We start from the raw sequence: 25000 nt of genomic DNA, 5'->3' as shown, positions 1-25000 counted from the left end.
AGTAGTAATCGTTCCAGTTGCCGTTGTTTTTGATGCCCCCGCAGTCCTCGCCGTGAGCGTGACCACGTGTCCAGTTGTCGGGCTGACCCGGGTTCCATTTTCTTCCGGGAGCAAGCGCACAAAGGAGACAGGTGAAAACGTTGCAAGGCTGCAAAGAGGACATTTGACACTCACGTGTAAACGGGCGTGCTCCCATCCACCCACTTCCACACGTTCTCCTCCTGGCGGTCGGTGAGGCCCAGCCAGAACGAACCTTTCCCCGTCACAGCGTTACTCACAAACACCTGAGGAGGAAACACACCAGCTACTTCGCTAGGCACGCTCAGATTTGGGTGATGGAGTCCGTCATTCACCTGCTCCTCGTCGTTGTTAACGATGAGCAAGTGAGACTCCCGAGTAGAACAAAACATGCTGGCTTCGTCGTAGTTGAGCTTCTGAGAGGCCGGGGAGAAGAAGTAGCAGCTGTCTGCAAACCTCCTGAACTCTGTCGGACAACCTGGGAAAGAAAATAATCGGTAAATATTAAACTTTTGGAGATCCTGAGGCATCATTTGTGACATTCCTTTTACAAACCCCGTTTCCATATGAGTTGGGAAATGGTGTTAGATGTAAATATAAACGGAATACAATGATTTGCAAATCATTTTCAAGCCATATTCAGTTGAATATGCTACAAAGACAACATATTTGATGCTCAAACTGATAAACATTTTTTTTTTTTTTTGCAAATAATCATTATCTTTAGAATTTGATGGCAGCAACACGTGACACAGAAGTTGGGAAAGGTGGCAATAAATACTGATAAAGTTGAGGAATGCTCATCAAACACTTATTTGGAACATCCCACAGGTGAACAGGCTAATTGGGAACAGGTGGGTGCCATGATTGGGTATAAAAGTAGATTCCATGAAATGCTCAGTCATTCACAAACAAGGACGGGGCGAGGGTCACCACTTTGTCAACAAATGCCTGAGCAAATTGTTGAACAGTTTAAGAACAACCTTTCTCAAGCAGCTATTGCAAGGAATTGAGGGATTTGTAGAATGGCATTGTAAAAAAAAACATGAATACATGATAGTTGTGAAGCAGTTTTCGGAATGCTAATATTTTTGGTCATTTGGGTCAATCTGTGAGAATTAGTAGGATGTAACTTGACTGACATGCATGTTGTAAAAAGGTATGAGACAACTGACCGGGAGTTGAAGTTGGAGGCTGCTTGGATGCCTGTGGTTGAGGAGTTGCTTTAGCAGCCATTGTAGGCGGAAGGACTCCCGCAGGTAACCCAGGAAGTCCAGGAGGACCAGAAGGACCAATAGGTCCAATAGACCCACGTGGGCCCTCAAAGCCTGCGGGCCCAGCATCTCCCCTGGGGCCTTGCGGTCCTTGTGGTCCTCGTTCACCTGGAAATCCTCGGAGCCCTTGAACTCCAGGGTCGCCTTTGTCTCCAGTGGTCCCGGGTCGACCCCCAGGCCCTCTCGCTCCTTTGGACCCAGGGAGACCTCGTGGGCCGAGCCCGCCTTTTGGACCTGTCCCACCTTGTGGCCCAAGAGGACCTCTGTCACCTTTAGTTCCCGCCACTCCTGGCATCCCTTTGTCTCCTTTATCACCCTGCTGACCTGGGGAGCCAACTTGGCCCTGGGGTCCCTTGTCCCCCTTGTAGCCCCGTGGACCTGGTGGCCCTGAAAGACAATTCATATCATTTATGAGGCTTGCATTCGTCGTCCCCACAAATCGGCTCACTAATTTCAAAAACAAAACTCATTTTACGTCGTGACACAAACCTCAGTTAGCATGTCATCACAAGCAAACGCACTAAAGTCTGAAGAAACCGTACGGTAAAACAAACATGGAAGTCCGCCGTTTTGATCTGAAGCAGAGTCATTTTCGGGACATTTCAAGGCGGTGCTACAAGAAAAGACTTCTCCTACACAACCAAGACCATATTTTAAGACTATGGACTATAACATTTTCCGCAGCTAAATTGCGAAGCATTTCAGTTGTTGTCGCAGTGTTTGGCTGAAGCCTGTAGCAACACAACAAGGACTACTTACTTGGATAGAAGACGCCTAGCCGATGCTAGCCGCGGCCACCGCACGGATGATCGGGTGAAGTCCTTCGTCGCGCCGTCGATCGCTGGAACGCAGCTAATGTTTTTAGCATAGCTCTGTGAGGTCCGGTTGCTAAGTTAGCCTTAGCGTCGTTAGCAACAGCATTGTTAAGCTTTGCCAGGCTGATATCTATTAACTGTGTAGTTACATGTCCATGGTTTAATAGTATTGTTGATCTTCTGTCTATCCTTCCAGTCAGGGATTTATGTATTTTGTTTCTATCTGCATTTGAGACAGATGCTATCACGTTAGCTCATGCTAAAGAGCTTCGTCGGTGTATTGTCGTGGAGATAAAAGTCACTGTGAATGTCCATTTCGCGTTCTCGACTCTCATTTTCAAGAGGATATAGTATCCGAGGTGGTTTAAAATACAAATCCGTGATCCACAATAGAAAAAGGAGAGAGTGTGGAATCCAATGAGCCAGCTTGTACCTAAGTTACGGTCAGAGCGAAAAAAAATATGTATTTCACTGCATTCTAGTCCGTCACTCTAACGTTCCTCATCCACGAATCTTTCATCCTCGCTCAAATTAATGGGGTAATCGTCGCTTTCTCGGTCCGAATAGCTCTAGCTGTGTTGAAAACAATAGGAAAATATGAGGGAGTGAACAACTGACAACGTCACGCTACTTCCGGTACAGGCGAGGTTTTTTTTTATCAGAGACCAAAAGTTGCGAACTTTATCGACGTTGTTCTATACTAAATCCTTTCAGCAAAAATATGGCAATATCGCAAAATGATCAAGTATGACACATAGAATGGATCTGCTATTCCCGTTTAAATAAAAAAAATTCATTTCTGTAGGCCTTTAAAGCGATCATTTTTGGAAAATCCGGCGCATCCGGCAGGTAGCAGTTTCCCAGTTCAGCCTCTTTGCGACTATATTTGCTTGTTTTTTCTCCCGACAGTTGCAGTGGGTGTTTTGCAGAGATGTGGGAGAAACTTCAAGTCAACCCAATTCATGAGGTTTTACCAACAGCGCCATCATGTGGTGTATTTGTCCGAAAAATAACCGCACAGACAGCAAATGTTTTGACACATTTTCAGCGCTTCGGAGGAAGTTAACTTACACCAAAAATGTACATGACGTTACCTTTGAGGATGGTGAAGTTGGTGATGAGTTGCGAGTGTTTGCTGTCGACCAGCTTCATCTCCTCCATCACCGCAGAGAGGTCGTTGACCTCCATGTCCAGCCTGGCCACCAGCTTATCCTGCTCGGACCGCAGGTCTCTGCTCTCGATATTAGCCTCCCTTACGCTGTTGCTCAGATCCACCAGGAGGTCCGAGTGGTGCATGACCGTCTCAGCGCATGACCTTAGGCTATTGAGGTCCAAGCTGATGGTGCCGAGAAGCTGCGTGGCGAAGCTGACATTGCCGGTCACGCGGTCCATGCCGCTTTCATGCTTGTCCAGGCGGGTTTCCATCACGTCAAACTTGGACGAGGTGGCATTGTCGTGGTCCCGCTGGTGGTCCATGAGTTCTCGGAGACTCTGATCGTGGCCCTCGGTGAGAATGGAGGTGTTCTGGATCTGGTTGGCCAGCGTGCTCAGCTGCGACCCTAAATCTTCCAGGGCTTCGTCGTTGGACCGTGCCGATGCGGAGTTGTTTGCCGCCAAGACCTGGAGGTTCTGGACTTTCTCTGACAGCCAGTCAATGTCAGTGCGGGTTTGTCTGGCGGTTTGCTGCAAAGTCTGATAGCCCATGTGGAGTTTTTGCACCGCCTGGCCCGTGTCTTCGACCGTCTTCTGCAGCGAGATGAGCAGATTGCGCTGCTGGACCTGGCTGATGTTGAGAGCACTGATGCCCACCAGGGCCTGGCTCTGCTCCTTCACCTGGCCCTGGATCTCAGACTGGAGCCTCGCCGTGTCCGTCTGGAGGTCTCCGAGCATGCTGCCGTAGGAGGCCAAGGTCTGGTTGACCCCGCGGAGTGAGGCGGCGTTGCCAGTCAGTAAACCCTGCAGGGAAAAGTGGACGCCCTGCGTGTCGTCTCCAGCCACCTGCAGTTCGCTTAGGATGTCCCGGTTCTTGCTGGTCCTGACGGCTATGTCGTTCAGCCGGCCGTGCAGCGTCTCCAGGTCCGACTTAAACGTCTTGATTTCGCTGCTGGCGTTCACAGACTTCTCCCCCGTCTGATAGTCTTCGGGGGTGACACACAAAAATGACATCACATCAGACTGAGCGGCTTTGCTTCTTTTTGTTTAAACACCAGAAGAAGAAGAAGAAGAAGAAAAACAAAGAGAAATAATAATAATAATAAAGCGTAATGGCTTATTTCTGTGTTTTTTTCGCCTTTTGACAAGTTGTGTCCATTTTGCTAACTCGATATGAGTCCCAAAAAGACAACAGACCAGCGTGGAAAGAAGGAGAGAATCTCTGACTATCTTTACACTGCAGCCCAAAGTGGCCCAAATGGATATTTGTGTAACGTTTTACCATTATTAACTTCATTTATTATTATAATTAGCTTATTTTCACACGTATGTAATAGGTAAGAGTGTATAAAAAATAAAAAAATACAAAAAAAAAAGTATGCTTAGAGCAGGGGTGTCCAAACCTTTTCCACTGAGGGCCGCACACTGAAAAATCAAAGCAAGCGGGGGCCATATTGATATTTTATATTTTAAAAAACAATACAATATATGTATAAAAAAGATACATTTAGGCCTCCACTCAGGCGGGGACCCCAAAGGGTTTAGGTAAAAAAAATATAAAAAATTTGTCATTATTTAGTATTATATTATTCAAAGTTTAAATCTCTAGATCAACATTAGGTCTATCTGTCAATAAAAAAAATGTTTTTCTAAGATTTAAGTTGTATGCCCTTTTTGTCAAAGAAAACCCTGTTTTTTATGGAAAAAACGAAACATTTTCCCTCAATAAAATTTTAAAGTGGAATATTTCAGATTATATAATAATTGGAGCTCATAACATAACTCATAACAACATTGATTTTAATTTATTATTATTTTTTGAGCAATGACACTTAAAAAAAAAAGTCCCACTAAAATGATTGGGGATCCAAAAGGGTCCTGCTCAGTAAAGTGTTAAAAATAAATTGTAATTTAAAAAAAAACTTTTAACACAATAGTCTCGAGATCAACTTCAGATCTATCCGGCAATTATAACTTTTATTGTTTATGTTTCTTGTTTGTTCGTTTCAGGCCCTTCTTTAAAAAAAACAAAAAAACTTAGTTTTTTATATGTCAAACACAAAATATGCAACACTTTCCCCCAAAAATATTTCAAAGTGGAATATTTAATGTAACGTAATTGGAGCCTTGAATAGGTAAATAATTCATAATAACATTGTTTTTGATTCATTATTATTTTTTAGAGAAAGAAACAGCTTAGTGTTATTAGAGTCAACATTGCAACATTCTCTTGTTACATTTCACCTGTTTGCTCTTTTATACCACTTTTTATGTTTTTTGTTTTTTAATCGCCTTTTTAGAATGTGCCGTTGGGCCGTCAAAAAATTACCTGTGGGCCGCACTTTGGACACCCTTGGCTTAGATTGAGTGTTTTATTGTTGTACATAAAATTAATATTTCATGATGGTCACAGTTTGACCTTGGAACGGTTTATTGCCATTATTTTTAGAAAGGTCAAACTAAATGGAGGCTGACCAGCATCATGAAAAGTTTTTTCCCCCTCAATTTTAGAGTGTGACTGTGCTTGTGAGCACTGACAACTCACCAAGTTTCTTCAAGTCGGTCTCCACAGCGATGATTTTGCCGCCATAATTCTGCATCCCCTCTGTGACGTCCTCCATTTTCTGGACCACTGACATAAGCAGGAAGTAAAGTTGATCATTCATCAATGTATTCACATATATTGTACATATGAACAAAGTTGCACCAGTTCTAACGATCTCCACTATGAACTGTATCGGATATAACAGCTTATGAACACTAGAGGGCGCCATAGTGAACTTGCTCATGAAATATGCACTCAACATTAGTGATGGGTACCAAATGTGGTACTTTTATAAGTACAGTACAGTAAAATCAAACAGTGCCATATTTCATTAACTCTGTTGCATGTGGCATGACGTCCGGCTCAAACACTTGGCGGGTAAACAGGCATATGCGTAGTGGACTATGCGTAATGGTGTTGTTTTCTATGCCAACAAAGCCACTATGTCTGATAGTAAGCGCTCAAAAGTAAGGCCCCACTTTTCAAAATGTGCAAGATTGATGCTAATTTACATATAGTGAATTATATTTATATAGCGCTTTTCTCTAGTGACTCAAAGCGCTTTTACATAGTGAAACCCAATATCTAAGTTACATTTAAAGCAGTGTGGGTGGCACTGGGAGCAGGTGGGTAAAAGTGTCTTGCCCAAGGACACAACGGCAGTGACTAGGATGGCAGAAGCGGGGGATTGAACCTGGAACCCTCAAGTCGCTGGCACGGCCACTCTACCAACCGAGCTATACCGGCCCACACGCTACTAAATTAGCATTGGCAATTTTACATGGCGATTTCCACGCGTCCGAATGTGTTAATGAAAACTACAACTAAGATGCACGTTAATAAGCACAATACTTACAGTATAAACACTTTTTAGGTTTCCATAAAAGCCACGACTGGCACATTCTATGGAGCCCTTAAAGGGACATGGGGGAAAACATTTTTTTTAATTTTTTTTTTAGACACACACGAGAAAGTTTCTTGTGTGCACGAGAAACTTTTTATAAAGTTGTAAAAAAATTTTTAAAAAATTAGATTTTTATTTTTTTTTTAAGACATGTATCTCGTGCGCAGGAGAAACTTTTTATAAAGTTATAAAAAATTATAATTTTTATTTTTTATAAACATGTATCTCGTGCGCACGAGAAACTATCTCGTGCGCAAAAGATACATCCATCCATCCATCCATTTTCTACCGCTTATTCCCTTCGGGGTCGCGGGGGGCGCTGGAGCCTATCTCAGCTACAATCGGGCGGAAGGCGGGGTACACCCTGGACAAGTCGCCACCTCATCACAGGACCAACACATATAGACAGACAACATTCACACACTAGGGACCATTTAGTGTTGTCAATCAACCTATCCCCAGGTGCATGTCTTTGGAGGTGGGAGGGGCCTATCCCCAGGTGCATGTCTTTGGAGGTGGGAGGGGCCTATCCCCAGGTGCGTGTCTTTGGAGGTGGGAGGAAGTCGGAGTATCCGGAGGGAACCCACGCAGTCACGGGGAGAACATGCAAACTCCACACAGAAAGATCCCGAGCCCGGGATTGAACCCAGGACTACTCAGGACCTTCGTATTGTGAGGCAGATGCACTAACCCCTGTTCCACCGTGCTGCCCCACAAGATACATGTCTAAAAAAAAATAAAATTAAAAAAAATTGTACATTTATTTTTTAATTTTTTATAACTTTATAAAAAATAGTTTTCTGGTGCGCACGAGATACATGTTTAAAAAAAAAATATATATATATATTTATATATATAAAAAATAAAATTTCCCCCATGTCCCTTTAGAGCAGGGGTGTCCAAACTTTTTCTACTGAGGGCCGCACACTAAAAAATATAAGCAAGCGGGGGCCATTTTGATATTTTTTTATTTTAAAAACAAATATACAATATATGTATACAAAATATACATTTAGGCCTCTACTCAGGCTTTTTAACCTAAACCAAAGGGTTTAGGTTAAAAAAAATTTAAAAGTCATTATTTAGTATTATTATTATTATTATTCAAAGTTTAAATATCTAGATCAACATTAGGTATATCTGTCAATATAACGTGTTTTTTTTTAGATTTAAGTTGTATGCCCTTTTTGTCAAAGAACACCCATTTTTTTATGGAAAAAACACAAAATATGAAATATTTTCCCCCAATAACATTTTAAAGTGGAACATTTCAGATTATATAATAATTGGAGCTCATAACATAACTCATAACATTGATTTTAATTTATTATTATTTTTTGAGCAACGACACTTAAAAAAAAAAAAAGTCCCACTAAAATTATTGGGGATCCAAAAGGGTCCTGCTCAGTAAAGTGTTAAAAAATAAATCGTAATTTTTTTTAAAACTGTTAACACAATAGTCTCGAGATCAACTTCAGATCTATCCGTCAATTATAACTTGTATTGTTGTTTATAATGTTCCTTGTTTGTTCATTTTAGGCCCTTCTTTATAAAACAAAACATAGTTTTTTATATGGCAAACACAAAATATGCAACATTTTCCCCAAAAAATATCTCAAAGTGGAATATTTAATGTGACCTAATTGGAGCTTTGAATGGGTCAATAATTCATAATAACATTGTTTTTGATTCATTATTATGTTTTAAAGAAAGAAACAGCCTGCATGACAGCTTAGTGTTATTAGAGTCAACATAACAACATTTTATTGTCACCTGTTTACTCTTTTATACCATTTTTTGTGTTTTTTTTATCATATTTTTAGAATGTGCCGTGGGGCCGTTAAAAAATTACCTGCGGGCCGCAAAGGGCCCCCGGGCCGCACTTTGGATACCCTGCTTTAGAGGCTCCGTAACATTCAACTCAATGGCAGAGACTACTTCCTGACAACACACCTAGCACAAAGTGGAAAATGCACACTTGCTGTGACATTTTTAATATATCGACTCAAAAAGAGAAACTTATCTTCAGTTTTGTTGGCTTTATTTACAAAAGTCCCTCAAAGTCACACACGCTAATTGGACTTAGTGTCAATTTGAAGTGAACGCGCTTTACTCAAGACCGCCACTACCGCATCGTGTCATCCAATAATCCACAGGCCAATATTAATCCACTCACAAAGGTGAAACAATGAAGTAATATAAAGGTTATTAAAGTTGCTCTGAAGCAAGAAAGCCTCCGCTGACATGTCTGTGGTCGCTGTCTGACGTCCATCCACCTGTCGCCTTTCACTGTCAGGGCCGGCCCGTGGCATAGGCCGTATAGGCAAATGCTAAGGGCGCCGTCCATCAGGGGGCGCCACGCCAGTGCCATAAATGTTGGAGGAAAAAAAAAAAAAAAAAAAAAGTTTGTACTATTATTTCTAAATACATAAAATAATCCCACGTTAATTAAAATGCAAAGTAAAGCCTATTTAATAGAAATATTATTTGTTACACCATTACGCCCCCTCCTCCCCTCGCACGGTGCGCCCCCTCCCTTCCCGTATCATGACTCTTACCACATCAAAAAATCAACACAAGATGTCAAAACGGCCAAAACTGTCAGGTGCCCAGGGAAGAAAAAAAGAGAAAAGAAGAGGAGAAACGAGAAAAAGACAGAGGTAGCAGGTAGGTAACGTTAGCCTACATGAAATTATTTGTCTGTTACAGAATGTGATAGTAACCTGTCTTTTTAGCATTAAGCTAATGTTACATGATTCGGCAATTGCTAATCAATAAATAGCTAGTTCTGTTTTAACGTCGGGTTAATATTGTGGAGGGGGCTAAATTGTTATGTAAAATAATAATGTAACATTAGGTAATTACAGTACTCCCTGGTGTACAGTAATTTGTAAGTCATTCTAGTTAATGCTATATTAAAAAGCACAAATAGAGAACTCTGTAGGATCCCCTTTTTTTGTAATATAGTTGTTAAAGTCATACTGGTTTGATATCTTGTTTTGTGCAGTGCCTTATTTATATTGTATTTTTTAATTTATTTTATGCAACTTGTTGACACGTTTTATTTTGTGTTTATGTATGTAAAAAATATTGTATTTCATATACCGGTATTCATTTTTTGTATTCATTTATTTATTCATATTTTTTTTATCTTGTTAACTATTCTGATTGTTAATTTGCTTTCTTTAAGTAAAAAAAAAGGTCAAAGACAAAGCTATTCGGTTTCTTGTGAGTATATACACTTCACTGCCGATGTGGGGGGGCGCCACCTAAAATCTTGCCTAGGGCGCCAGATTGGTTAGGGCCAGTATAACATGTTTACTGGGAGCCAGCACACGTGTACACACTTACAGCACAGCAGACATGTGAAGCTCAACATGTGGACTTTGACCAGACAACAAATGACCACAGAACCATAAAGACACCATAAAGACATCAGGCCTCGTTAGGACTAATTGTTGTCCGCTGTGGTTGCTGCAGGTTCATCTGCTAGACGTTACAGCAGCACACACACACACACACACACACACACACACACACACACACACACACACACACACACACACACACACACACACACACACACACACACACACACACTGGTTATCATTTGGAATGGGGACCAAGTTTTTGATCATGACTTGTGGGGACATAAAAAAAATGGTGTAAAATGTCCACTGGCCAGTTAGCTCATACACGTCTTTAAATCTCTGGATTGATGAAGTAATGTGCTGATCATTCTTACTGGGGACCCTGGGGAAAAAGACTTAATATGCTTCATGGGGACCAAATTTAAATCATTTTGCATAATTCACATAAATTTGTTTGATCCTGTTCTGTCTCCCTGTAATGTTTGATCCTGTTCTGTCTCCCTGTAATGTATGATCCTGTTATGTCTCCCTGTAATGTTTGATCCTGTTCTGTCTCCCTGTAATGTATGATCTTGTTCTGTCTCTCTGTAATGTTTGATCCTGTTCTGTCTCCCTGTAATGTATGATCCTGTTCTGTCTCCCTGTAATGTTTGATCCTGTTCTGTCTCTCTGTAATGTTTGATCCTGTTCTGTCTCCCTTTAATGTTTGATCCTGTTCTATCTCCCTGTAATGTTTGATCCTGTTCTGTCTCCCTGTAATGTATGATCCTGTTCTGTCTCCCTGTAATGTTTGATCCTGTTATGTCTCCCTGTAATGTATGATTCTGTTCTGTCTCCCTGTAATGTTTGATCCTGTTCTGTCTCCCTGTAATGTATGATCCTGTTCTGTCTCCCTGTAATGTATGATTCTGTTCTGTCTCCCTGTAATGTTTGATCCTGTTCTGTCTCCCTGTAATGTATGATCCTGTTCTGTCTCCCTGTAATGTTTGATCCTGTTCTGTCTCCCTGTAATGTTTGATTCTGTTCTGTCTCCCTGTAATGTTTGATCCTGTTCTGTCTCCCTGTAATGTATGATTCTGTTCTGTCTCCCTGTAATGTATGATCCTGTTCTGTCTCCCTGTAATGTTTGATCCTGTTCTGTCTCCCTGTAATGTTTGATCCTGTTCTGTCTCCCTGTAATGCATGATCCTGTTCTGTCTCCCTGTAATGTATGATCCTGTTCTGTCTCCCTGTAATGTTTGATCCTGTTCTGTCCCCCTTTAATGTTTGATCCTGTTCTGTCTCCCTGTAATGTATGATCCTGTTCTGTCTCCCTGTAATGTTTGATCCTGTTATGTCTCCCTGTAATGTATGATTCTGTTCTGTCTCCCTGTAATGTTTGATCCTGTTCTGTCTCCCTGTAATGTATGATCCTGTTCTGTCCCCCTGTAATGTTTGATCCTGTTCTGTCTCCCTGTAATGTTTGATCCTGTTCTGTCTCCCTGTAATGTTTGATCCTGTTCTGTCTCCCTGTAATGTTTGATCCTGTTCTGTCTCCCTGTAATGTTTGATCCTGTTCTGTCTCCCTGTAATGTTTGATCCTGTTCTGTCTCCCTCTAATGTTTGATCCTGTTCTGTCTCCTTGTAATGTATGTCTGCTCTTGAAGGGGATTGTGCTGAAAATCTGAATTTCCCCTCAAGAATTTTTGATTCTGATTCTGCAATGCATATTTAAAAATATGACACAAAAACCAACCTTTAGACTATATTTCATTATTTCTTGTTGTTGTGCAATATATTTGCTTTACTGTATGTCGCTGTTAAACCTGCATCCATTTTACCCTAGACTTTTTTTAATTCATTTATTTTGAAAATAATTACAATAATTCAAAAAAGTGGGGAAAAAATGTATAAATCCCCCTAATTAAGAATATTAATGTTTTAAAAATCTATTTCCCTATGCTATGGATTTAGGCTTTTGCAATACTAAACATTACCAAATAAAAAAACCTGAATTTGACCCTTTAATTAAAAAAAATATAATTAAAACTATACAGTACAGGCCAAACGTTTGTACACACCTTCTCCTCATTCAAAGTGTTTTCTTTATTTTCATGACTATTTACATTGTAGATTGTCACATCAAAACTATGAATGAACACATGTGGAGTTACAGTATGTACTTAACAAAAAAAAAGGTGAAATAAGTGAAAACATGTTTTATATTCTAGTTTCTTCAAAATAGCCACCCTTTGCTCTGATTACTGCTTCGCACACTCTCTGCATTCTCTGCATGAGCTTCAAGAGGTAGTCACCTGAAATGGTTTTCACTTCACAGGTGTGCTGAAAGCTCATGGAGAGAATGCCGAGAGTGTGCAAAGCAGCAATCAGAGCAAAGGGAGGCTATTTTGACTAGGCGAGTGTCCCTAAGAAAAGGCATTGAAGCTTAGGGAAGGCTATGCAGAACGAAACTAAAACTGAACTGGCTACAAAGTAAACAAAAACAGAATGCTGGACGACAGCAAAGACTTACTGTGGAGCAAAGACAAAGTACATCCGAACATGACATGACAATCAACAATGTCCCCACAAAGAAGGATAAAAACAACTGAAATCTTCTTGATTGCTAAAACAAAGTAGATGCGGGAAAATATCGCTCAAAGGAAGACATGAAACTGCTACAGGAAAATACCAAAAAAAGAGAAAAAGCCACCAAAATAGGAGCGCAAGACAAGAAGTAAAACACTACACACAGGAAAACAGCAAAAAAGTCCAAATAAGTCAGGGTGTGATGTGACAGGTGGTGACAGTACACCTACTTTGAGACAAGAGCTATAGTGATGCATGCTTGGTTATGCTTTAAAGTCATATCCAACAATTGTGGCGACGACTTTTTACTGTCAACCGAGTTTCCTTTTTGAATGATGTCTGCTGGTGGTGTGCCTCCGCATTTTTTCAACGCAAAAAATGTGCCTTGGCTCAAAAAAGGTTGAAAAACACTGCTTTACACTAATGGGGATCCTTAATAAACTAAACTAAACTTAACAGGTTGAATTGTCAACATTTGTCAGAAGAAGCAAATCAATCATGCGTCACGTGCGGCTGACCTTTGTACCCGAGGACTGCCACGGCGATGGTGAGCAGGGCGCACAGGACGTAGAGCAGCGCAATGGCGGCCCGCAGCGCCAAGTCGTTTTTACACTTGGTGCACTCGGATCCTTCCTGGATTCCTGCAGCACACAACAGAACGTGGGTCAGCAACCAGGACAAAAATACGTCCATCTGGGGGGACCTGTGGGAGCAGATGAGGACTAAGCATAGTAGCGTATGTTTGTGCTTGTCCTCCGCCAACCCGTCAAGTCCTGGTCAACATATCGGAAGGAATAGAATAGAATAGAAAGTACTTTATTGATCCCTGGGGGAAATTCAGCACCACAGTTTGCTCACAATAGACAATAAACACTTAGGTATTTTTACATGTGAATAATATAAATACAGCCTATTATACAGAATTATTCACATGTGAATAATATAAATAGTCTATTATACAGCATTATTCACATGTGAATAATATAAATAGTCTATTATACAGCATTATTCACATGTGAATAATATAAATAGTCTACTATACAGCATTATTCACATGTGAATAATAAAAATACAGTCTATTATACAGCATTATTCACATGTGAATAATATAAATACAGTCTATTATACAGCATTATTCACTTGTGAATAATATTTATGTATGATTTAAATTAAGGCTTCCCATTCACATTTGAATAATATAAATACAGTCTATTATACTGCATTATTCACATGTGAATAATATAAATAGTCTATTATACAGCCTTATTCACATGTGAATAATATAAATAGTCTATTATACAGCATTATTCACATGTGAATAATATAAATAGTCTATTATACAGCATTATTCACATGTGAATAATAAAAATACAGTCTATTATACAGCATTATTCACATGTGAATAATATAAATACAGTCTATTATACAGCATTATTCACTTGTGAATCATATTTATGTATGATTTAACTTAAGGCTTCCCATTCACATGTGAATAATATAAATACAGTCTATTATACTGCATTATTCACATGTGAATAATATAAATACAGTCTATTATACAGCATTATTCACATGTGAATAACATAAATACAGTTTATTATACTGCATTATTCACATGTGAATAATATAAATACAGTCTATTATACAGCATTATTCACATGTGAATAACATAAATACAGTCTATTATACAGCATTCACATGTGAATAACATGAATACAGTCTATTATACAGCATTATTCACATGTGAATAACATAAATACAGTCTATTATACAGCATTATTCACATGTGAATAAGATAAATACAGTCTATTATACAGCATTATTCACATGTGAATAATATAAATACAGTCTATTATACAGCATTATTCACATGTGAATAACATAAAAACAGTCTATTATACAGCATTATTCACATGTGAATAATATAAATAGTCTATTATACAGCATTATTCACATGTGAATAGCATAAAAACAGTCTATTATACAGCATTATTCACATGTGAATAATATAAATACAGTCTATTATACAGCATTATTCACTTGTGAATAATATTTATGTATGATTTAACTTAAGGCTTCCCATTCACATGAGAATAATATAAATACAGTCTATTATACAGCATTATTCACATGTGAATAACATAAATACAGTCTATTATACAGCATTATTCACATGTGAATAATATCAATACAGTCTATTATACAACATTATTCACATGTGAATAATATAAATACAGTCTATTATACAGCATTATTCACATGTGAATAAAATAAATACAGTCTATTATACAGCATTATTCACATGTGAATAATACAAATACAGTCTATTATACAGCATTATTCACATGTGAATAATATAAATAGTCTATTATACAGCATTATTCACATGTGAATAATATAAATACAGTCTATTATACATTTAAGTACAGTCAAAAAGGAACATATGCATTATACAGTCTGAAGCACATGTGTTGACCACATGACAGACGGACGACCTGCTGTGAGTCCGTGTGACCCCAAATCACGGCCGAGGGAACTTTATGCAGACGTCCTGCAGGTCTTCTCCTGTGAAAGCCAGCGATAAAAGTATGAGCAACACCCAGGCGTGTGTTCAAGGACTGGACTCTGGCATCGCTGCAAGAAAGAAACTGCTGCAATTTCTTTTGAACCAAAAACTTGGAAATATCACTGAGGCTGCTTCTGAAGGAAGGGGGGGTACTTTCAGCAGCCCCAGTTGGACACAATATAGGATTATTCAGAAATGGAAATGTGCTGACACTCGTGATATCGCCCTGTCTCTGCTTTGTCTGCGTCAAGGTACTCGATGTTCTGGACACAAACACTGATACGAGACGACTCGCAATCTTGGATTGCCAGTTGTCCCTTTGCACAGATAGAAAAGTACAACTTCAGCACAATTGATAATAACTATAGCAACGGCCTTTAAGCATAAGAGTTGTGTGATAACTTACACATCATTATTCTAACAATTATTACGATAAAACGATAGCTCTATCGTCAAAAAAGGCCAGATTTAAATGGTTTATATCGTACATGGTGGCACAACCATAATGTGGACCAAATTTCGGGGTGAACATTGTAAAGTTCCAAAGACGTGTTCCGTGGAGCTTCAAGTGTTTTGTTATGATTTTCTTTTAAATGTTGTTGATGTTCTTGCACTGTTTGTGACCTTTTTGTTTGCGTAAGGAACAAACACAAGGCTGAGTGTTTACATGCTGGGATGTTGCGCTGAAGTGAAGAGAGGCAGCCCACTGGGGGGCCTCTGATGTAAGCACACACACACACACACACACACACACACACACACACACACACACACACACACACACACACACACACACACACACACACACACACACACACACACACACACACACACACACACACACACACACACATGCATGTACGCACACAAGACTTTTTGTAAACAGGACGACATTCTGCTTGACCGCGTCGATGTCCACAGCTGGACACGTTGGAGGTGGTCGGACACGATGTTTAGACAGATGGAAGTGTCCAAATACTTTTACACCTCAGCCCCCACCTCCAGGAGATTAGAGACCCCCACCTCCCCACCCCCAACTCGCCTGAAAGTCAGCCTTAAGTTAAATTATACATAACTATATATAATTAAATTACACAATTCAAATATACATTTAAAAACTATGTATAGTAAAAATGCTCATCTTATTGTTTAAAAAAAATGATTTCAATGATATTGGTAAATATATACCCTGTATCTGTAATAACAAATAATGTATTGCACTCTAAAAAACGGTTGGGTTAAAAACTACCCAATTTGGGTAGTTTTTAACCCAGCTGCTGGGTAACTTTTGGACCAAACTAACACTATGCAAGATGGATTATATATTTAACCCAAATGCTGGGTCACTTTAACTGCAATACTGGGTTAGTTCTACCAAATATACGGGTTATATATTCAACCCAAAAGCTGGGTCATTTTAACTGCAATACTGGGTTAGTTCTAGGGCTGCAACTAACGATTAATTTGATAGTCGATTATTACTTCGATTAATCGATTAATAATCAGATAAAAGAGACAAACTACATTTCTGTCCTTTCCAGTATTTTATTGAAAAAACCCAGCCTACTGGCACCATACTTATTTTGATTATTGTTTCTCAGCTGTTTGTACATGTTGCAGTTTATAAATAAAGGTTTATTTAAAAAAAAAAAAAAAAAAAATTAAAAAAAAAAAAAAAAAAAAGCCTCTGCGCATGCACATAGCATAGATCCAACGAATCGATGACTAAATTAATCGGCAACTATTTTTATAATCGATTTTAATCGATTTAATCGATTAGTTGTTGCAGCCCGAGTTAGTTCTACCAAATATACAGGTTATATATTCAACCCAAATGCTGGGTCATTTTAACTGCAATACTGGGTTAGTTCTACCAAATATACGAGTTATAAATTCAACCCAAATGCTGGGTCATTTTAACTGCAATACTGGGTTAGTTCTACCAAATATACGAGTTATAAATTCAACCCAAATGATGGGTCATTTTAACCGCAATACTGGGTTAGTTCTACCAGATATACGGGTTATATATGCAACCCAAATGCTGGGTCATTTTAACTGCAATACTGGTTTAGTTCTACCAAATATACCGGTTATATATGCAACCCAAATGCTGGGTCATTTTAACTGCAATACTGGGTTAGTTCTACCAAATATAGGGGTTATATATTCAACCCAAATGCTGGGTCATTTTAACTGCAATACTGGGTTAGTTCTACCAAATATACGGGCTATATATTCAACCCAAATGCTGGGTCATTTTAACTGCAATACTGGGTTAGTTTTACCAAATATACACGTTATATATTCAACCCAAATGATGGGTTATTTTAACTGCAATACTGGGTTAGTTCTACCAAATATACGAGTTATAAATTCAACCCAAATGATGGGTTATTTTAACTGCAATACTGGTTTAGTTCTACCAAATATACGGGTTATATATGCAACCCAAATGCTGGGTCATTTTAACTGCAATACTGGGTTAGTTCTACCAAATATACGAGTTATAAATTCAACCCAAATGCTGGGTCATTTTAACTGCAATACTGGTTTAGTTCTACCAAATATACGAGTTATAAATTCAACCCAAATGATGGGTCATTTTAACCGCAATACTGGGTTAGTTCTACCAGATATACGGGTTATATATGCAACCCAAATGCTGGGTCATTTTAACTGCAATACTGGTTTAGTTCTACCAAATATACGGGTTATATATTCAACCCAAATGCTGGGTCATTTTAACTGCAATACTGGGTTAGTTTTACCAAATATACACGTTATATATTCAACCCAAATGATGGGTTATTTTAACTGCAATACTGGGTTAGTTCTACCAAATATACGAGTTATAAATTCAACCCAAATGATGGGTCATTTTAACTGCAATACTGGGTTAGTTCTACCAAATATACGAGTTATAAATTCAACCCAAATGATGGGTCATTTTAACTGCAATACTGGGTTAGTTCTACCAAATATACCGGTTATATATGCAACCCAAATGATGGGTAATTTTAACCGCAGAACTGGGTTAGTTCTACCAAATATACGAGTTATAAATTCAACCCAAATGATGGGTTATTTTAACAAAGTTCTACCAAACAAATTGGGTTTTTTCATGCTTTTTCTCGTCCAGACGACATAATGATTAATCACTACTACAGGTAGAGGTCCGTATTGCAACTTGTACTGTTTTTTAAGTTGTTATTACTTATATATATATATACTGTGTATATATATATATATATATATATATATATATATATATATATATATATATATATATATATATATATATATATATATATATATTTAGTATTGGTAAATATACCATCTCCATATACCATATAATAACTACAATTATAATGATGTAATAAAAATACAGACTACTGTATATTCAAATATATCATTACAACATTTCTCAAGCAGCTATTGCAAGGAATTTAGGGATTTCACCATCTACGTCCCTTAATACCATCAAAAGGTTCAGAGAATCTGGAGAAATCACTGCACGTAAGCAGCTAAGCCCGTGACCTTGGATCCCTCAGGTGGTACTGCATCAAAAAGCGACATCAGTGTGTAAAGGATATCACCACATGGGCCCAAGAACACTTCAGAAACCCACTGTCAGTAACTACAGTTGGTCGCTACATCTGTAAGTGCAAGTTAAAACTCTACTATGGAAAGCGAAAGCCATTTATCAACAACACCCAGAAACGCCGCCGGCTTCGCTGGGCCTGAGCTCATCTAAGATGGACTGATACAAAGTGGAAAAGTGTTCTGTGGTCTGACGGGTCCACATTTCAAATTGTTTTTGGCAACTGTGGACGTCGTGTCCTCCGGACCAAAGAGGAAAAGAACCATCCGGATTGTTCTAGGCGCAAAGTGTAAAAGGCAGCATGTGTGATGGTATGGGGGTGTATTAGTGCCCAAGACATGGGTAACTTACACATCTGTGAAGGCACTATTAATGCTGGAAGGTACATACAGCTTTTGGAGCAACATATGTTGCCATCCAAGCAACATTATCATGGACGCCCCTGCTTATTTCAGCAAGACAATGCCAATTGACGGATGCATATATCCACATTTATCCATAATTAAGAGTTACTTCTTTCTATATTTCTATAGTCATATTTTAAATAGCTAATGTTCCATCTTGTACTCTTTTCATTGTTTTGATCATCTCATGACAAAGTGCTTGCACTGTGGACGGCCTTGAAGTAGGAGGCAGAGAAGAGGAGTCCTCCCTGCTTCCCTTCTCGGGCCGACTTGAGATAACGGACACAATGGGCATCTGTGCGGCCGTGAGGGCGGGGGGGGGGGAGAGAGATATTGAAGAGGAGAGTGCATTCCGGGATGTTGACAGATCAACTTGGGCTACGCATTCGTATGTGTTGTTCGAGGCTGGTCTCTATTCTCAAATATTTGACAATAAATTACAAAATACCTATCCTGTGCTGGGTGGTACATTTGAGTTCAGTTTATATGTCATCTAAGGAACTTGGGACTGACCAGCGTTTTACATCCCACTTGGAGGAACATCTGGTCAAACGCAACACAAGCCACGTGTTACATCAACGTGGCTTCATAGTAAAAGAGTGCGGGTACTAGACTGGCCTGCCTGTAGTCCAGACATTGAAAATGTGTGGTGCAATATGAAGGCTAAAATATGAGAAGGGAGACTGTTGAACAACTTAAGCTGTACATCAAGCAAGAATGGGAAAGAATTCCACTTCAAAAATGTGTCTCCTCAGTTCCCAAACCTTTACTGAGTGTTGTTAAAAGGAAAGGCCATGTAACACAGTGGTAAAAATGCTGATTATTTGCAAAAAAATAATAATTTTCTCAGTGTGAACATGAAGTATCTTGTCTTTGCAGTCTATTCAATTGAATATAAGTTGAAAAGGTTTAGCAAATTATTGTATTCTCTTTTTATTTACCATTTACACAACGTGACAACTTCACTGCTTTTGTAAAATTTGTAAATCTTTGAAGACTATTGCTTCCAACACAACAGTGAGGAACAAGCAGTGTCACGCCTGCTCCTGCTCTAATGAGTCCTTACGTCCGAATCCTGAAAAAAAAAAAAAGACCATGGAAACTTCCACGGCAACACAAAGACGGCTTGTACAGACCAGCAAAGGTTTCTGTGCCATCGTACTGTACTTACAGTAGCAGGGTGCAAGCAGTTTTTACAGGTAACATTACCGTCTGGTATGCGTCTGAGTGGCAATGGCATTACCTAACCGAGCAAAAGTGCCCTCCGGGGTCACGGTGGTGTCGCATTAGCAGAGGAATTTTAACAAGTAAACAAAAAGAAAAAGCCACTTGCTGCAAATTGGTGCCAGTCGAGCATCTGGACCTGCTTACTCTGAGCAACATCTGACACATGCCAGAAAGGTCCAAGAAGTCCAAGAACTAAGTTCTTATGCATCTTCCAAGTCCTCCGTGATCAGGAGGACTTTTTGTACCCAAAACAACACTCACTGCACAAACACTGACTTCCATGCAGTACGGTCAGTGTTTCGCGTCCCGCTAACTCGCTGATGTCACGGAAAACACAAATAAGTTGCGCAATCCCAAAGGCTCTCGGGAAGCCGACTACTCTGGACGACATGAAGGAGAATAATTGCAAACATCCGTGGAGCTCCTTTGAACACTTGAGTGCAGAAAAAGACCAAAGCAAAACCAAATTAGATGCTAAAGACAAAATACGACTGATTTTTGTTACCTGATTTGAACTTTTCTTACCTATTGGTACATGTTTTTGTGTATTTGGGCTACGCAGAAGTCCTGAAAATTTGAAATCAGAGAATGGACGCATTGCACAGACATTTATAAAACGATCTTGCTATTGTGGGAGGATGCATATATGTTTAAGAGTTCTTTCTTTTTACATAGCCATGTTTAGAGTAGCTAGTACTTTTCATTTTTATATTTTACTACAAACTACACTATTATGTTAGATCCACTATGGACTGGACTCTCACACTATTATGTTAGATCCACTATGGACTAGACTCTCACACTATTATGTTAGATTCATTATGGACTGGACTCTCACACTATTGTTAGATCCACTATGGACTGGACTCTCACTATTATGTTGGATCCACTATGGACTGGACTCTCACAATATTATGTTAGATCCACTATGGACTGGACTCTCACAATATTATGTTAGATCCACTATGGACTAGACTATCACTATTATGTTAGATCCACTATGGACAGGACTCTCACACTCTTATGTTAGATCCACTATGGACTGGACTCTCACTATCATGTTAGATCCACTATGGACTGGACTCTCACACTATTATGTTAGATCCACTATGGACTGGACTCTCACACTATTATGTTAGATCCACTATGGACTGGACTCTCACACTATTATGTTAGATCCACTATGGACTGGACTCTCACTATTATGTTAGATCCACTATGGACTGGACTCTCACACTATTATGTTAGATCCACTATGGACTGGACTCTCACTATTATGTTAGATCCACTATGGACTGGACTCTCACACTATTATGTTAGATCCACTATGGACTGGACTATCACTATTATGTTAGATCCACTATGGACTGGACTCTCACTATTATGTTAGATCCACTATGGACTGGACTCTCACTATTATGTTAGATCCACTATGGACTGGACTCTCACACTATTATGTTAGATCCACTATGGACTGGACTCTCACACTATTATGTTAGATCCACTATGGACTGGACTCTCACATTCTTATGTTAGATCCACTATGGACTGGACTCTCACACTATTATGTTAGATCCACTATGGACTGGACTCTCACACTATTATGTTAGATCCACTATGGACTGGACTCTCACACTATTATGTTAGATCCACTATGGACTGGACTCTCACTATTATGTTAGATCCACTATGGACTGGACTCTCACACTCTTATGTTAGATCCACTATGGACTGGACTCTCACTATTATGTTAGCTCCACTATGTACTGGACTCTCACACTATTATGTTAGATCCACTATGGACTGGACTCTCACACTATTATGTTAGATCCACTCGACGTCCAGCCCTTTGAGACACTGGTCATTTCGGGCTATATAAGTAAACATTGATTGATTGACATTGAATATTTAGAACAAATGTCCTGTTTCCATGTCAACAACTGCTGGTTTAGGCAGCTAACTAGTTGCTAGGAATGTAAACCTGTACATGCACTAACTTGCTCTCTTGGGTAGTCTTGCATGTATGAATGATTGTAGTACTTACAAAAACAAACTTCATGTTTCCCCAGTTCATCTCCACTTTGAGTTCACAGCTGCCAGTTGCAGCATCCAACTTAGTGGCTGAGAAGATGAATCAACTTCATGTTTGACTGAATCATTTTTGCATTTGTTTACTGGCAAACAAATGCCTCCCTTTCAAACCTGAGGACATGATATTAATGATCATTACATTCCTCTATTACTTCTAAATACGGATGCTATGAAGTAGAACCACATTCAGGCCAGATGCTCTTCTCTCCTTGCCGCTTAAACAAATAATGTTTGATGACATTGTTGGGCTCAAACATCATTTTTACTCCAACTTGTGTGTGAAGAGGTTTTTCTTCTCGGAAGCGGTAGATATGAACACATGTTTCTCTCTCTTGGACCTGTCATCTCAGAAACACTTGAGAGCTGAGTCAATGGAAAACTTCTCTTCACTGCCATTGAGGAGATCTTTCTACAAAACCCCAAAAGCGGTGAAGTTGTCACGTTGTGTAAATAATAGTAAATAAAAAGAGAATACAACAAATCCTTTTCAACTTATATTCAATTGAATAGACTGCAAAGACAAGATATTTCATGTTCACACTGATTTTGCAAATAATCATTAACTTAGAATTTAATGGCAGCAACACGTTGCAAAAAAGTTGTCACAAGGGCATTTTTACCACTGTGTTACATGGCCTTTCCTTTTAACAACACTCAGTAAAGGTTTGGGAACTGAGGAGACACATTTTTGAAGCTTCTCAGGTGTAATTCTTTCCCATTCTTGCTTGATGTACAACTTAAGTCAGGGGTCTGCAACCCAAAATGTTGAAAGAGCCATATTGGACCAAAAATACAAAAACAAATCTGTCTGGAGCCGCAAAAAGTTAAAAGCCATACAGATAGTGTGTCATGAGATATAAATTGAATTAAGATGACTTAAAGGAAGCTAAATTACCTCAAATATAGCTACAAATGAGGCATAATGATGCAATATGTACATATGGGTGAGGGCGGACCTACGTCACTTCCGCCTACCAATCCCCGAGCAACCGGGAATTCGTTGAAAACAAACCAGCTCACAGCGAACACAGCATTGACAGAAAAAGCATTTAACGAGCGTTGTGGCTTGGAAGTCGGCGTTAAATCCTTCATTTACGCATTTTTACTTATTCGCATATCGTGTGAAAAAAACGAAAATGTATTATTTGCGTCAGACTCGTCTCAGTGAACTTTAAACCTTCTCAGGCTTAGCTGAGCTTGCTAGTTAGCTTAGCCTGCGCGCTACTAAGAAAGAGACGCGGAAGTTATCGACAACAAGATCAAGTGTTGGTGTATAAAATATTGAGAGATTTGAGGGCTACATGTATTGAATGGCAACATGAAAATTATAGGGTTTATTGGTTTTTAAAAACCCAACTGTTAAGTGCAAATTTAAACGAAACCGGTTTTCGAAAATAGCTAGCTAGGCTATAGACCATATAGTATATTACTTACTTAACTTAATCCTCTTCTTCCCGGATGGGAAATAAGGCTTCGACGACTCGACGCCATTCATCTCGCTGCTGTGCTCGTCTCTGTGCCTCGCCCCATGTAAGCTTCATCTCTTTCAGCTCCCTTTCAACTGTTCTTCGCCAGGTGTTCTTTGGCCGCCCTGGCTTACGTTTTCCCGGTGGTGTCCATCTTAACGCTGCCTTTGGTATCCTCTCCTTGTCCGGTTTTCGAAAATAGCTAGCTAGGCTATAGACTATATAGTATATACCGCATGTTATTTTTGTACAACAACTTCAGCTGTCGAACGTTATAAGGTACAAATTCAACAAGTACAACATTAGCACGGACGGTATAGCCAAGTTGTGGTTAAGAAGGTGGATTTTTGTTCCTTATATTTACCAGAAACGAAGTGATCCGAACACACGACCCGGGACTTTGGGGGACTCCAGTGAGAACCGTCCTCGTTTTCCCAGTGTAAAGCTGCGAGCCAAAAGTCTCGTCTCTGTGGGCTTTTATCACGCTTTGGCAGAACAAAATACAACCTTTGTTTTCCCTGTTTCCGGTTGTGGTTAGCACAACCAAAAACAACACCGTTTTTCGGCATTTTGGAGGCAGAATGACGGGTTTAACCAGCGTAGGTCGACAGGTTAAAGAGTAATGGCAACGGTTTGTTTTCAACGCCATGGCTCGAAGAGCCCGTATGTAGCTCATTTGCCCGGATGTCGGCCCTCACCCATTGGACCAAAAATACAAAAACAAATCTGTCTGGAGCCGCAAAAAGTTAAAAGCCATACAGATAGTGTGTCATGAGATATACATTGAATTAATATGACTTAAAGGAAACTAAATGAGCTCAAATATAGCTACAAATGAGGCTTAATGATGCAATATGTACATATAGCTAGCCTAAATAGCATGTTAGCATCGATTAGCTTGCAGTCATGCAGTGACCAAATATGTCTGATTAGCACTCCACACAAGTCAATAACATCAACAAAACTCACCTTTGTGCATTCATGCGCAACGTTAA

The 25000-nt window shown here is 39.4% G+C and overlaps 1 protein-coding gene across 4 annotated transcripts in view; it reads right to left on the bottom strand.

The window, feature by feature from the left end:
• The window catches only part of colec12 (collectin sub-family member 12), a 63292-nt gene that overhangs the window by 3261 nt on the left and 35031 nt on the right, over positions 1-25000 (bottom strand). For all 4 annotated transcript variants that reach the window (XM_062023769.1, XM_062023768.1, XM_062023766.1 and 1 more), the window contains 7 exons: positions 13166-13288; positions 5805-5891; positions 3202-4245; positions 1194-1679; positions 354-496; positions 175-284; positions 1-101 (listed from right to left, as the gene is read on the bottom strand). The exon at positions 1-101 is cut by the window's left edge and continues 42 nt beyond it. In XM_062023769.1, coding sequence (XP_061879753.1) covers positions 1-101; positions 175-284; positions 354-496; positions 1194-1679; positions 3202-4245; positions 5805-5891; positions 13166-13288 — 2094 coding nt within the window. The remainder of the gene's footprint in view (positions 102-174; positions 285-353; positions 497-1193; positions 1680-3201; positions 4246-5804; positions 5892-13165; positions 13289-25000) is intronic.

Source organism: Entelurus aequoreus, linkage group LG16 (genome assembly GCF_033978785.1).
Source record: "Entelurus aequoreus isolate RoL-2023_Sb linkage group LG16, RoL_Eaeq_v1.1, whole genome shotgun sequence".
Classification (NCBI taxonomy): domain Eukaryota; kingdom Metazoa; phylum Chordata; class Actinopteri; order Syngnathiformes; family Syngnathidae; genus Entelurus; species Entelurus aequoreus.
The sequence above is the reverse complement of the archived record's forward strand: the minus strand, read 5'-3'. Positions and strand labels throughout refer to the sequence as shown.